Genomic DNA, 14,955 nt, shown 5'->3' with positions numbered 1-14,955 from the left:
GAGGAGCTTAATTGGAGCAATGAGTTCATAATTATGATGCAAGGTTGCAATGCAGGGTTTATGATATGGGTGCATTCTAGTGACTCCTACATGATTCCATGATTATGATGCAAGGTTGCAATGCAGGGTTTATGGTATGGGTGATTTCTACATGGCACTCTTCTGTCTACAATATGCCTGAAAAGAGGTAACAGGGTGAGGGGGAGGGGAAGCTGTTCTATTTAACGATGCTGCATTCTCGGAGCTGTACCAGGTGCTTACAGCTTGTAGCTTAGTGAGGTCCTTTCATGCAGGCTGATGCCACGTGGTATGGACTGAATAAAGGCACTTTATGGCTATTGCCACCCCTCATGAAACACGTATGGTTCTGCGGGTTAGATAAGATAGAGAAGATTGCGGTCCTCGTGTTCAGTATGTTACGGTATGTTATGTTGATTTATACAGCACACCGGTACCACCCAGGGACAGGCTCCAGGTGCTCTATGTAAAAAAAGAAACGTAGCTCCCAAGCCAATGGAAGCCGTGGCTCTGCTGGTAGGCCACCTTCCAATTCCATGGCATGGGAGTTAAGGTGCCAGTGAAAGGCAGGGCATTGGAGGCCGAGCAGGAATAGTGCAGCATTGACAGAAGGCAAGGAGGTGAAGAGGCTATAGCAGGCAGAAGGACCAGGCAGGGAAGGGGTGGTGGAGACCGGGGAGGCTGACATATGGAGCACCGGAATATGAAGCAGTGCCCAGCAGCTTCAGAATAATGCCTGCACTCATGTGAAGCTGATTGGCTCGTCTCATACTGATTCCCGGGGTACTTATGACGTCTCCTTGAACTTCCTGGCCCCACCAATACATTTGTGAAGTTGGCAGCCATGTTCTTTAGTACACAGATCACAGAAATGCCTGCAATCTTAGCTGCCGGCAGTATCTCTTGTAAGCTTGAGAAAATGGCAGTGTGGTAACCCAGTCAAGGGTTCACTGGAGTGCCACCGTGGAGTGCCACCCTGGAGGGCCACCCACAGAAGTGCCATATCATCAGTGAACTGGAGACAGGGGATATTGGCACATAAAGTTGAGAAAAGATACTGTGGCAACATTAGTGAGAAGAAATGCCACAAATGAAATCAGTGTTACACATGACTGTCATGTTCCATTTTTTGTTGGGAATGGTATTTATTTTTCAAAAAACGCAAAGGGTTCTGTAACGTAACACTGGGATGACTCTGGCAAGATGGTCGTTGTGCTAAACAAGATTTATTTTCATAACAGATTCGTGAATTAATAAGGCTCATATTTCGGCCCTAATTATTAAGAGGTTACTTGAGGGCAAATGTCAAATTTGCAACAGCTTCTAGAATAAATGCGAAGAAATGGATGCATAATCTGTCAGTAAACAAATGGCATTAGAAACGGACCCCATGTCAATGTACCGCGGGAGGGGACCTCGCCCTCAATTCTGGAGGAGTGAGCAAATACAGGACTATGGAAGTGCTACGTTTTCTGAAAATTATAATACATCCCATGGCAGCCAACGAGTTCTGAGCTCTACAGTGTCTTGGAAAGAGGAGATGCCATCCTTACCGAGGAAATACCAAATTCTCAGTTAGAATCAACTGTGGTTCGATCCCTCACGCAATGGTGAAACTTCCTTTCCCTCTAAATGGGGTGAAGGGCTGGCAGTGCCCCTTTCTACGGTCTGACCCTTTCTTATGTTGTTAGACTTCCACACTGTTTGTTGTGACAACCTTGGCTACTTGGCTAGCATTGGCTGATCTCTGCAGTGTTGCAGATCATAATGAGCAGAACTGGATCCTTTGCTCATGGTACCAACGCGGGTTACATAGGGCAGGACCCGGGCGCCTTATTTCCGGATTATGTTTGAAGTTTAAAAGATCTCACTCATCTAAATCGCACACTTCCATTCCTGCATATCCGACACAAAAACGTTCCTGACAATGTAACGTCCCCAGGAAAGCGTTCACTGCCTTCTCAGAGGATAATCTTAGAATTGAAGAGCTTCTCCTAGGCCCAGCACATCCCAAAAATGCACTTCTTCACCTCGCCTATTCGCATATGCCTCCTCGGACTGCAAGTCTTATTCCTAAACCTTGACCTCGGACAGAATCCTCCAACTGGTGCTTTCTCTGTGCTGATCAAAATTTAGGGCCTGATTCATGGAAATATTTGCATGGAAAATCTGGGATTTGCATGCCAATCTGCATGCCAATCCCTGTTCGGCCATTCATGGAACCGAATGCGTGGGACTTTTTCTGGGACTTGTGAGGATTCCGCGCAGGCCTGACATGTCTCTGTGAGTGGACGCGCACCTTGCGTGAGACACCACGCAAAGAGCGTTTGCAAGGCCTGTGCGCAGGGGTCCGTGTAAGGGGCAGAACTCAGAAAATGAGGAAGAACAGGAGAACAAGAGGCGTTACAAGGGATGGGCTGCAAGCAGTCCATAGTATTCCCACAAATGCGCACGTCAAAGCGTATTCATGGATATGACCATGCAACCTCTCGCCTGTGAAATGCCCATGCAAATTCCTCAATCTCTCTGCCATGCCAAGGCAGGAGTAAAGACACTTGCGCATAGGAATCGTAGCACGGAGGTGGGTTTGCATGTCGGATTTAGGGGTGTGTGTACGCTGCCGGGGATCTGATCCAACATAGGGGTGCGCATATGCAGTGTATTGTGGTGCAGGAACGGTTTACGGGGGTTTGCACGCATATTCTCTGAGTTTTACCCGAGTTAGAAATAAATCTTACACATGTTGTCGGGGTGCCGGTACCAGATATGGGGGGACCTTGCACAGGCTCCCCGAGAGGCAGGCCTGCTTGCTGGGGGGGACTCTGCACACTGTTTTAAGGGTTTGTGTATTCGCAACCGGAGGAGCGTGCAAAGATAGCTGTTCAGGCTGTTTTTGCTTTGCGTGGGAGCGTGTCAGGATGTTCCGGCCGTGACCTGCATATACGGTTACTTTGCGCAGAAAATTCCATGAAATTGTGGGGCTGGCATTTTTTATTTTGTGCCCAGGCGCACACAGTGGTGTTCTCGGCGTACGGCCTTTGCAGGATAAATGTGCACTTTTCCATGAATCGGGCGCCAAGTATCACTCTAAACAGGGTATTAAGTGAAAATGTAGTTTTTTTTCAAAACAACATTAAAAAAGCCAGATTTGGAAAGACTGCTCTGTTACTGCACAGAGCGGTCTTTCTAAATCTAATTGTCACGCCCCTGTTGCACACGAGTATGTGCAGGGGCTGACAGGTGCAGCCAAGACGAGCACAGGAAGAAGGAAGATGGAGGTGAGGTACTTGTGTGTTTGCGTGCCTGTGTGTATGTTGTGGGGTATTGTTGGGTGTGTGTGGGGAGGGGGCTGGCGAGAAGGGGTGTTTATATGTGTTTGTGTTAGTGGGGGGGACGTTATGTGGGAGAGATTGCAGGATTAAGATGGGTGCGGGGGTGAAACCCCCAATTTCAGAGTAGAGGAAGATGCTAAAAACTGATATTTGGTGAATATTAAAGGCTGCACCAAGTTGGCCATAAACAAACTGTCTTTTTGTGTGCGGGCTCTAATATTTGCCAATATAACATAGAACCCTAAGCACCACATGGCCATGTTTGACAATACATTGATGGAGATGCATTTCCTCCCAATGAAAGCCATTGGATAAATCAACATTCTGCACCTGGTCTGTGAGATATAGCCCTTCGACGCACCCTCTTATCTCTGTCACAATACCAATCCATACCATCGCTGATAACCACTACTCTCTGCCAAACGACCCACTCTATACAACAGATTTGTGAACAAGGGTGCCAGGTGCTTCTGATACTGGACTCTGAAACTGTGGATTGATTCCCCCAGGCACCCTATTGTACCCCAGGCTACTCCACGTAACTAAAGCCCTAGAAAAATGCAGGTTCAGCTAACTTCGGCCAGAGCGCTTTCAGCTTTACCCAAACATCAGAAATGCACCCAGATATAATTCAGTTGATGGTATATACCCGACTCAAATCTCACAACAGCATATGATGATTGTGTGTTCCGGAGGGTGAGATACTGTTCTGAGAGGGTGCTGCCCCCATTTAGTGGGCCACTTATGAGACAGCAGTCTTGCACTAGCATCTAAAACATCACTTACAATTTGTTGGAATGGTCATGTTTTCTGTATCCCCTACTTAAACGTTTATATAGTCCAATACCACAATTAAAAAAAATAAAAATAAAAAAAAAAAAAAATTAGGCCAGAAAGGTAACATGTTTTCTAAACAAATCCAGCGTGGTCCAAGAAATTCCAAACATTCAAGATTTTTGTTTCAATGCTGTATCCACTAGTACATGATCTTTATGAAAATGACCTCTGTATTGAAGAAAACAAAACAGATTTTCTGCAAAATTTCAAATGTTGGTGCAAATCTAGTTTCCTTGTGACAATGCTGGTTCCAAGACATATACTACAATGTTGATGTTACATGTTTTAAACCATTAGTACTTAAAAGTAGGTTGTGTTGTGTAATCTTGTATTTAAAATAAGCCCCCGTACCTCAAATAGATTCGATGAGTCATTGCTGTATTGATTGGAAATGATTTCTGATTGGTCACTGTACCACTTGAGCCCTCCCAGGAAGCTGTCAGCATCCAGGTCATTCACATCCAGTTCAGAGAGATCCAGTTCTGGCAGATCCGGGCAAAGAGGCTGGTCTTCTCCAACCAGAGCAGCGCACTACAGGAAGCAATCCAGAAAAAAAAGCACGGGTATGTTAGTGACAGGAGCGGCTGATCAGGTAGTATGCAAAAAAAGGCTGGTCTGAAGTAAAGGTCGGTTGAGGCACCTACTACGCCGAGCGAGTAGGAGAGGTTGCCCTATTTGTGCAAGGAAATCCCAGAGAGCCTGGTCCACATTGGCATCACATTGACATGCCACTGTGGCCGCTCTCGCAAGGCCCCTTCTTCCCTTAGATGAGAGCTTCCTGGGCTTGTCGTCTGGTAATGGTAGATAACATGGAGGCATTGTCAGAGATGATTGTGGCTGATTGGGTGTGCAGTACAGTTGAGCACATTGGCATACACTTCCCTGAATGCTGATTTATGAAAAGGCAAAGAGATTGTCCACATTCACTGTTGTATACCTACATGTTAGACATATGATCATATCAGCTGTTCTACATGTAGAGCAGGCAAGGTTTGCTCAGCGAGACACTCGCTGAGCTTGGAGACGCCTATATTGTAGTGAACACTACTTCAAAATTCAAATTTAAAGCATAAAAAATGAATTATCCATTCTTTCTTCAACCTATAAAGGTTGCATCAAATCATAGCCATTGCCTAAGTTCTTAGTGTTCAATCATCTTTTTTTTTATTTTAAATTTTCATTTAGCTGAGGCCCAAGCTGATGCATTTCGGACGGTATGTCCTTCTTCAGGGGGGGCTCTAATCAGCCTGAAGACTGCTCCTCCAAAGACTGAAACAATATCTGCATCGAAACGACATGTAGAGCAGCTCATATGATCATGTCATCCCATGAACTATATCTATATCTACACAAATAGATAGAGAGAATTGCATAATGAAGTTTCCAAGTCAGTTTAGCATGCTGCTAAGCTTGCATAACTGAGTTTCACAGTTGTCTATTTATTTTTATGCCTTTACCAAAATGTTCCTTTATAACTTTCCCAGGGCCGTCCTACATGGCATGGGACTGTACCATTTGGCCTGCCAGATGTTTTGGACTACAACTCCAATGATCCTTCACCATTGACTATGCTGGTTTGAGTTGATTGGAGTTGTAGTTTGAAACATCTGTTGAGACAAAGGTTGGAGACCCTTGATCTATAGTCACTGATCAGAGAGACCAGTGCTCTCACGTGATGCCATTTCATCCTGTGTCACAAAGCAGAAGTCATGTCACATGAGTAGAGTATGTCAAGTGGGGAAGAAGAGGAGACGATGGGAGTTTATTGGTAAATGTTTTTGTTTCAGCAGATTCACTGCCCCTCTGGCCACCTGTTTCCGTTAAACTCGCCTCCTCTAGCGCAGGGGGCAGAAGTGCGTGGAAAGTGATTCAGTGTGGCAACAGCTCAGAATGGTTGGTAAGAGCAGCACTGGTAAGGTGGACTTGTGTGTGTGCATGTGAGGTAAGACACACGGTTTGTGAAGGGATCTCCCGGGAAGACGATCCGTAGTGTTGTTGAGAAAGGGAAGCAGTCGAGGGGTGCCTGGACCCAACGTTCTGGGCCCGCCGCAAACAGACACGAGTGCCAGGAGCGGGTCCAGGTAGCAGCGGAGATACATGTCATTCTATGAAGAGGTTAACCAACACCGGTAAATACACTTGCACACCAGGGTAAATATAGTTCAGTGAAAGATATACGAATAAATATAAATAAACCGAATGTTAAATAGTTCAAGGTGCAGGGGAGAAAAAACACAGCCTTGGTTTCTAGGCTGGATATATACAAAGAACAAAAAAGTAATCCAATGAGGATAGCTACGTCTGATGAAGAGTGTTCATAACTCGAAACGCGTTGGGCCTATCAAGATACTAATAGAAAGAAAATATTTTTTATGTATCAACAGAAATCTTCAATTGAATTCTTTATCATAATATCCTTCATGTGTGAAGTTAAGAGATCATATGTATTTGTATAATTGTTGTTCCAATCTCCATTAGGCCATTTTTGGCCCTTCAGAAAGTGTGCAGGGGACGTAGCTGTCCTCATTGGATTCCTTTTTTGTTCTTTATTCTATGAAGAGGTGCCCAAAGGTAAATGGCTGGCAGTGACCGGCAATGGGCCACTTGCATGGATGAGCAGTTAGGGCAAAGGGGTGCCAGGGGAAGACCGTGGGTCTCCCGGGAGTAAGTACCGGAGAATATTTAAGTAGAGGCGGACCACTCATCGAAGGGTAGGAAGTCTAGGACTACACTCAACAGAGGGTTAGAGAGTTATTCCCGAAAATATCAATGGGCCACCCACTAAGTCGTAAGACCAGGAGTAACAGGTGTCCCTGGCGGTGGTATGGAGAGTTTGACGTGCTTGGAGCAATGGTTTGCTTCGGGAACAGGAGATTGGGCGATGAAGAGCCATTAGATCTTGCTATGGTTGTGGTTTCACCAGTATGACAAGGAACTAGGGGTTTCTGAGGGGTAAGATCAGAGCACTGAAAAGGCAACAAGGCCCATGATGCCTAAGGGAGTAGGGCGAAAGGTGCTACATACTGGGGGCATAGGGGGTCATGGGGGCAGCCCCAAAGCATGGCAGAGTTCCAAGGCCAGTCCTAGAGAAGGGGGTACGCTGCAGTCTTTCCGCAAGCTATAACCACTGCTGCATCAGCCAGGATGGGTGAGACGGGCATTGATACCACTAGGAACGGTTGGGACTCCTCAACAACTAATGCAGCAGCCTTGTTTGCTCCATTGACTAAAATGGGACTGGCAGTTGGATACCAGGGGGCACCGTTCTCGCAAGAGCGGAAACGGAAGTGAGAAGGGCTCACCGGTTTTGAATGAGGCTATGTAACACAGGATTGGCAGAACCACCCGAGAGAGGAGTATGTTTTTCGGTCAGGCATACTGGTGGCCTGAGTAGGGCTAGCACCACTCATTCGGATGACTCTAAGAAAGCGACCATGTGTATTACAATAAAATGTAATATGTTTTTCCAAATCAGAAAATAAGGTCTCGGTTTCATCTCATTATATGTGGAGAATGAAGATGATGTATTGTGGGTAGGGGCCCATGGTAGGGTTTAGCCCCACTATGTGGCGTAAGAAAGACAGCCAATCAAAAAGGCAGTTCAAGTGTGCACAAGAAACAGCTAATAAATGGGGCTGACTATAGCTAATATATGCTGGAAGGGCATACTGTGTGGGTGGCCACTTGCTGCGGTGAGTTGAAAGCAGTGCATACTGTCCAGGTGGCCACTTGCTGCAGTGTGTTGGGTGGCACTGTTCACTGTACACTAGAAGGACATCTGCCAAAAGCAGTGCATACTGTCTGGGCAGCCATTTACTGAAGTGTGTTGGGTGGCACCGTTCTCTGTACACTGGAAGGGCAATCTGCCGAAAGCAGTGCATACTGTCAGGGCGGCCACTTGCTGCAGTGTGTTGGGTGGCACCGTTCTCTGTACACTGGAAGGGCAATCTGCCAAAAGCAGTGCATACTGTCCGGTCGGCCACTTCTGCAGTATGTTGGGTGGCACCGTTCCCTTTACACTGGAAGGGCAATCTGCCGAAAGCAGTGCATACTGTCCGGGCGGCCACTTGCTTCAGTGTGTTGGGTGGCCCCATTCTCTGTACACTGGAAGGACAATCTGTCGAAAGCAGTGCATACTGTCCGGGTGGCCACTTGCTGCAGTGTGTTGAAAGCAGTGCATACTGTCCGGGAAGTCACTTGCTGCAGTGTGTTGGGTGGCACTGTTCTTTGTACACTGGAATGGCAATCTGTCGAAAGCAGTGCATACTGTCTGGGCAGCCATTTACTGAAGTGTGTTGGGTGGCACCGTTCTCTGTACACTGGAAGGGCAATCTGCCGAAAGCAGTGCATACTGTCAGGGCGGCCACTTGCTGCAGTGTGTTGGGTGGCACCGTTCTCTGTACACTGGAAGGGCAATCTGCCAAAAGCAGTGCATACTGTCCGGTCGGCCACTTCTGCAGTATGTTGGGTGGCACCGTTCCCTTTACACTGGAAGGGCAATCTGCCGAAAGCAGTGCATACTGTCCGGGCGGCCACTTGCTTCAGTGTGTTGGGTGGCCCCATTCTCTGTACACTGGAAGGACAATCTGTCGAAAGCAGTGCATACTGTCCGGGTGGCCACTTGGTGCAGTGTGTTGGGTGGCACCGTTCTCTGTGCACTGGAAGGGCAATCTGCCGAAAACCGTGCATACTGTCCGGGCGGCCACTTGCTGCAGTGTGTTGAGTGGCACCGCTCTCTGCACAGTGGAAGAGCAATCTGCGGAAAGCAGTGCATACCGTTAGGGCGGCCACTTGCTGCAGTGTGTTGAAAGCAGTGCATACTGTCTGGGAAGCCACTTGCTGCAGTATGTTGGGTGGCACCGTTCTCTGTACACTGGAAGGGTAATCTGCGGAAAGCAGTACATACTGTCCAGGCGGCCACTTGCTGCAGTGTGTTGAAAGCAGTGCATGCTGTTCTGGCGGCCACTTGCTGCAGTGTGTTGGGTGGCATCGTTATCTGTGCACTGGAAGGGCAATCTGCCGAAAGCAGTGCATACTGTTAGGGCGGCCACTTGCTGCAGTGTGTTGAAAGCAGTGCATACTGTCTGGGAAGCCACTTGCTGCAGTGTGTTGGGTGGCACCGTTCTCTGTACACTGGAAGGGTAATCTGCGGAAAGCAGTACATACTGTCCAGGCGGCCTCTTGCTGCAGTGTGTTGAGTGGCACCGCTCTCTGCACAGTGGAAGAGCAATCTGCGGAAAGCAGTGCATACCGTTAGGGCGGCCACTTGCTGCAGTGTGTTGAAAGCAGTGCATACTGTCTGGGAAGCCACTTGCTGCAGTGTGTTGGGTGGCACCGTTCTCTGTACACTGGAAGGGTAATCTGCGGAAAGCAGTACATACTGTCCAGGCGGCCACTTGCTGCAGTGTGTTGAAAGCAGTGCATGCTGTTCTGGCGGCCACTTGCTGCAGTGTGTTGGGTGGCATCGTTATCTGTGCACTGGAAGGGCAATCTGCCGAAAGCAGTGCATACTGTTAGGGCGGCCACTTGCTGAAGTGTGTTGAAAGCAGTGCATACTGTCTGGGAAGCCACTTGGTGCAGTGTGTTGGGTGGCACCGTTCTCTGTACACTGGAAGGGTAATCTGCGGAAAGCAGTACATACTGTCCAGGCGGCCACTTGCTGCAGTGTGTTGGGTGGCATCGTTCTCTGTGCACTGGAAGGGCAATCTGCCGAAAGCAGTGCATACTGTTAGGGCGGCCACTTGCTGCAGTGTGTTGAAAGCAGTGCATACTGTCTGGGAAGCCACTTGCTGCAGTGTGTTGGGTGGCACCGTTCTCTGTACACTGGAAGGGTAATCTGCGGAAAGCAGTGCATACTGTTAGGGCGGCCACTTGCTGCAGTGTGTTGAAAGCAGTGCATACTGTCTGGGAAGCCACTTGCTGCAGTGTGTTGGGTGGCACCGTTCTCTGTACACTGGAAGGGCAATCTGCCGAAAGCAGTGCATACTGTTAGGGCGGCCACTTGCTGCAGTGTGTTGGGTGGCACCGTTCTCTGTGCACTGGAAGGGCACTCTGCCGAAAGCAGTGCATACTGTTAGGGCGGCCACTTGCTGCAGTGTGTTGGGTGGCACCGTTCTCTGTACACTGGAAGGGCAATCTGCGGAATGCAGTACATACTGTCCAGGCGGCCACTTGCTGCAGTGTGTTGAAAGCAGTGCATACTGTTCTGGCGGCCACTTGCTGCAGTGTGTTGGGTGGCATCGTTCTCTGTGCACAGGAAGGGCAATCTGCCGAAAGCAGTGCATACTGTTAGGGCGGCCACTTGCTGCAGTGTGTTGGGTGGCACCGTTCTCTCTACACTTGGAAGATAAATGCCCTGTCTCTGAGTATTTAATATCACATCAAGATAAAATACAAAATACAGAACAAGAGCATCCCTGGGTAGTGCATTCGTGCGCAGAAAGGTCCAAAATGGCATTCTGAAATCAATCTCCGTGTGCCAGCTGAGAGAGAACAACACCCACCCTGCCAATGATGACATGATAACAGAATTAATGCTTCTGACTGCTGTGCCGGGCCTTCTAAATTTGGGACACATTAGTAGCGAGTGTTCTTGCTGTTAATTTATATGTGGCCTTTCGGGGGTTGCCAGATTTCACACTCCTAACCGTTCCCGTCTGATATGCTGATCCCCCTTCATTGCTGCATGTGGGACAGGTGCAGCCGCCATGGTACATGCCCCCTTCCTTCTCAAGGACCAAAGCACTTAATCCCGGCCTCTCGGACACCCTTGGGCCGCCGAGTGCGCTGGGCACATCAGCCCGCGCAGCGTCTTCCCCGGCAGTAAATTAGCCTGAGTGCCCCTGTGTTCAAAGCGGGTCCTTCTAATTAGCTGTAATTCTCCATTAACCTTTGGGAGGGATATTACGTGCTTCTTTGATGGTAAATCCAAAAAGGGCTGGAACGGGGCCTTGGAGGTTTTATAGCTGGAGAAACAATGTGGCTTGTGTGTTCCAAAGCATCCTTACGCAGCCAGAGGGAGGCATGCGCCCAGGAAAGGAAGGCGTGCTTGGGTGTGCTGCTCCATCACGGCGGGCCACAGCTGGCAGCACGGTGCCTACAATCAGCGATCAGCCTGTGGCTTGAACGCTGTGCCGGGCAAAGCAGAACTTGCACACCTCTGACCGTGTCACCACTCCATCCGCCTCCCCCGCCTCCCCTCCCCAAAGTGGCGCATCGTCTGCTGAAAAGAAACCCACAATCTGACGACGTATATAAAACATCGCCTTCTGATTAATGTACCCAGGTAACACCTGGTGCAGCTGCTCGGGCTGATACAGCAAGATGCGCGTGCACCAGCGGGACAAATCATAGCTCTGGGATGGCGTATATTAAAATGCACAGAGGCGGGGCCGGGAAACACGCCGTTCATATCTCATTCTCGGAACGCCTGGTGCACATGGGAATAACCCGCGCAGGTATGATAGCTCAGTGGATTTAGTATGCGTCGCTGAGATCAGTTTGCAAGATGCATGCCACCGGCCCAAAGCCTCTCTGTGAGCCAAACATTTAATCTTTGGGGGTCCTTAAAGAGAGTTGAGGTAGGTTGTGCTTAAAGCGCTACGAAGCAACCGAAATGCGGTATAAGGTGCTATATAAAACAAGTTATTGGCAATGTATTGCTCGCACCCACTGGGCAAAGGGGCATTTGTTTTAGAGTGTGCCCCCCTCTTACAGTTTCATTACGCCTGAAGGCATCAGGGATGCTCCGTTGCGTGGAAATGCTGCCGTCTGCACGATATCAGAAGCGTGCGTTGCAACCACCAGTAAACACGGACAAGTCGCACCGTGTGAGCCCCGGTCCTGCTCTTGTCTGGGGACGAGTCTGTCTTCAGCTGTGCAGTGCACGATGAGCCCCCACGGTTAACGCGATGAGCCCCCACGGTTAACCCCTTCTGAAGAGCAGCGTGTGCAAGGCCGGACTGAAGCCCCGCCAAGACACCGTCGCCCTGGGGGGCTTGTGACAGGCATATAGGTGATACGCCGTCTGCGCTGCTCTCCTCTCGCGCCAGCCGGCTCCTCAATCAGCTCCTCGCAGCGACACAAATAATACATGATGGAAAAAGCAAGCTCCTGCAGCTGAGACCCACACAGAGAGCCCGGCAACAGCCCAGAGGACACTCCCCGGCTGCTCGAAGACAATTAGGACTTTGGAGCCAGGACGTCATCCACTTACAGCCCTGGATACGGACGGGATGCATGAATTATCCATACGCAGTCAGCTTTACCAAGAGACAAGAGGACGGTACCAGCCACTCACCCATCCACCCTGCGCAGGCAGAAGGAACCCGTGCGCTGTTCGCCACTGCGTGCTGGACGAGTCGGTGCCCCGGCCCCCACCTCCCTGCCACCAACGGCCAGGCATATCTCAGCCAATGCAGATTGGCTGGACTTACACTTTGAGCAGAGTCCGCATTTTACGCCCGGGCATCTGATTTTTCAAGAAAATATGCACTGTTTGAAGTACAATCGCAAAGTAGACGAGCGAGTGTTGGGTTCCTTTGCCACACACTATAGCATGCACACATGCAAAGTTCCACTGATTTCCCAAGTTGCTGGGTCAGATGAACACTGTGCATGAGTTGGGTTCGCGGACAGGTGCATATCACTGGGGGGGGGGGGGGGCATGGTGTGTACGTAAACGCTACTCTAGGGATAAGAGGGGTCCGTGTCTTTCCTGCGTATGCACTGTGGCGCAGAAAAAAAACTGCCGGTTTTCTATATTGCATTCTATCTACACACTCAGGTCGCCAGTTTCCAGCCCAGCATGCACCCCATTATATGGTGCACAGTGGGCTTTAATGGGTCGTTGCTCGCTACGAGCACCCCTTCCCTTTTAGCTGAAGGCACGCAGCCCTCATTTTCTGACTAAGGGAGGCAACACTGAGTGCATCGCAAACCCTGGCGGCACGCATTACTGGTCCAGTCCCTTAGTCCGTTCTTGGTCAACGTTCTGTGCAGCCCAGGAACGTCGGAACCTCGAGGGATGCTCAACACAGAAACAGGCAGTGGCATTCCAGAAATGAACCAACACACACGTGCACTTAAAGGTGGTGGAGAAACAGACGTGGGCCATCGCCAGCAAAGCCCCCCCCCCACCCCCCCACAACGCCGCCAGAACGACTTCTGCGCCCAATTCCTTGCAGTGTCTCGGGGCACGCACACACCGCATCTGACTGCAGCGGGAGCCACACGCACACGGACTTTCCAACTGCAGGAGACACCGATGACAGCAGCTAATCTTTGATTTTCCCGAGGCATTACACAGACCCAGTCTTAAAATAGCCACTTGCTAGGGTGCAGCAACAACTCGGCGTGCTTCCTCGGCAATCCGCCCGTTCACTGCCGTGGCCTCCCTTCTCTTCAAACATTAATAAGAACACGAATAAAAAGGCGTGCATTCGGGCTGAAAACGCATGCTTGGGGTGTTCCGTAGCAGCGCTGCTCACCTCTATGTCACTCCATACAGAGTCCTGGTTGCACATGTCCCACGCCATCCAGTCCCCGGATGACGGCTGCGCTGCCCGCAAACTACAATCCACAGATATGTACGGCGCCCGGCACACACTCATGCAGGAAACTCGCCCCTCACTGAGGCTGAACGGAAGGCACCTGTCTTACTACTGTTCCCAGGCACATGACAAAGCTATTAAAAAGTGGGCTGGGCTGTCACTCACCCAGCCCTCTCTCCGGAGCTGCTGGGGAAGCGCTGACGTCTCAGGGAGGCCGACCCAAGCCGGTGCGAAGCCAGCCTTCAAACGCGCACGGCAGTCGCGCGCGCACACACACACACACACACGCACACACAGACTGGCACTCGCTGGCTGGGGCTTCGAGGCTCCGGCAGCACGGTGTGATTAAAAGCAGATTTAAACGCCACACCTCCTTTAATTGATCCACGGCGTTAAATCCCACGGAATGTTTCTTTAATTAATTATAAACAACCGCACGAAATCCCCGCTTAGCCCAACGCGGCTGGCGAGGCGTTTAATAAATGCATGTCACTGTTTTCTGGGGTGGATGCGATGTGTAGTCTTGCTCCCCCCTCTCTGCGTCACCACTGGGGCTGTGCTGGGAGACACTGTTGCTCCGATGTTCATTTCACTCGTGCCATAGTTTGGCTTCCCCCAAGGAGCATTGCCTAGTGTTTCTTTTATTTTTTATTTTTGTTATCAACCTTAATAAATGAGATGGCGGGGTAGCCGTTCGCAATCCATATTCTGAAAACCTTCTTACGTGACCTCAACGAGACACGAATATGAGCTAATCTGGTGTTTGGTTTCCAGTGGAAAGAGACGAGCTTTTAAAAAAAGCCCACTTCTCCCTTTACAGGCTGCCTCGGCGCGCGCTGTTTCCATTTCGCATCGAGGCTCCTTGGAAACAAGTGTCACACGCCGCTGCCTGGGCACTGCCGGGCACTGCTGAGGCTGCGCTCCTCATTTCCATGCAGGCGGGTGCAGGTCACGCCCCTTGCCTGGGGGGTGTTTAGGAGTAAGCTCACTGAATATTCTATGCATGACCTCGGCGCTGAATGTTCAGTGTGAAACCAGAATGGGCACTGTCGTTGCCAGTTAAGGAGTCCTTCCTACACTCACGACAAACAGCACTCTACCCTCAAGTCTCTACGGACCCCGATCCCCATGACAGCGCGCGCATTCTGCCGGCCCAGTTGTCGCTGTTTTCCGACTGTGACCATTAGCTACACACAACATTGCAAAGTGCATTTACC

At 49.9% G+C, this 14,955-nt stretch overlaps 1 protein-coding gene across 2 annotated transcripts in view; it reads right to left on the bottom strand.

Moving 5' to 3' along the window:
* Positions 1–13,889, bottom strand: part of PPARGC1A (PPARG coactivator 1 alpha) — a 241,036-nt gene extending 227,147 nt beyond the window's left edge. The window contains exons 1-2 of one of the 2 annotated variants that reach the window (XM_069631879.1): positions 13,676–13,889; positions 4,539–4,718 (exon numbers count right to left, since the gene is read on the bottom strand). In XM_069631879.1, the coding sequence (XP_069487980.1) occupies positions 4,539–4,718; positions 13,676–13,798 (303 nt within the window). In that variant the 5' untranslated portion in view covers positions 13,799–13,889. The remainder of the gene's footprint in view (positions 1–4,538; positions 4,719–13,675) is intronic. The other variant, XM_069631878.1, reaches the window with a different exon arrangement.
* Between the last annotated feature and the right edge of the window lie 1,066 nt (positions 13,890–14,955).

This window comes from Ambystoma mexicanum, chromosome 6q (genome assembly GCF_040938575.1).
Source record: "Ambystoma mexicanum isolate Mex_15411 chromosome 6q, UKY_AmexF1_1, whole genome shotgun sequence".
Classification (NCBI taxonomy): Eukaryota; Metazoa; Chordata; class Amphibia; order Caudata; family Ambystomatidae; genus Ambystoma; species Ambystoma mexicanum.
Note: the sequence above shows the minus strand (reverse complement) of the source record. Positions and strands in the feature narration are given on the sequence as shown.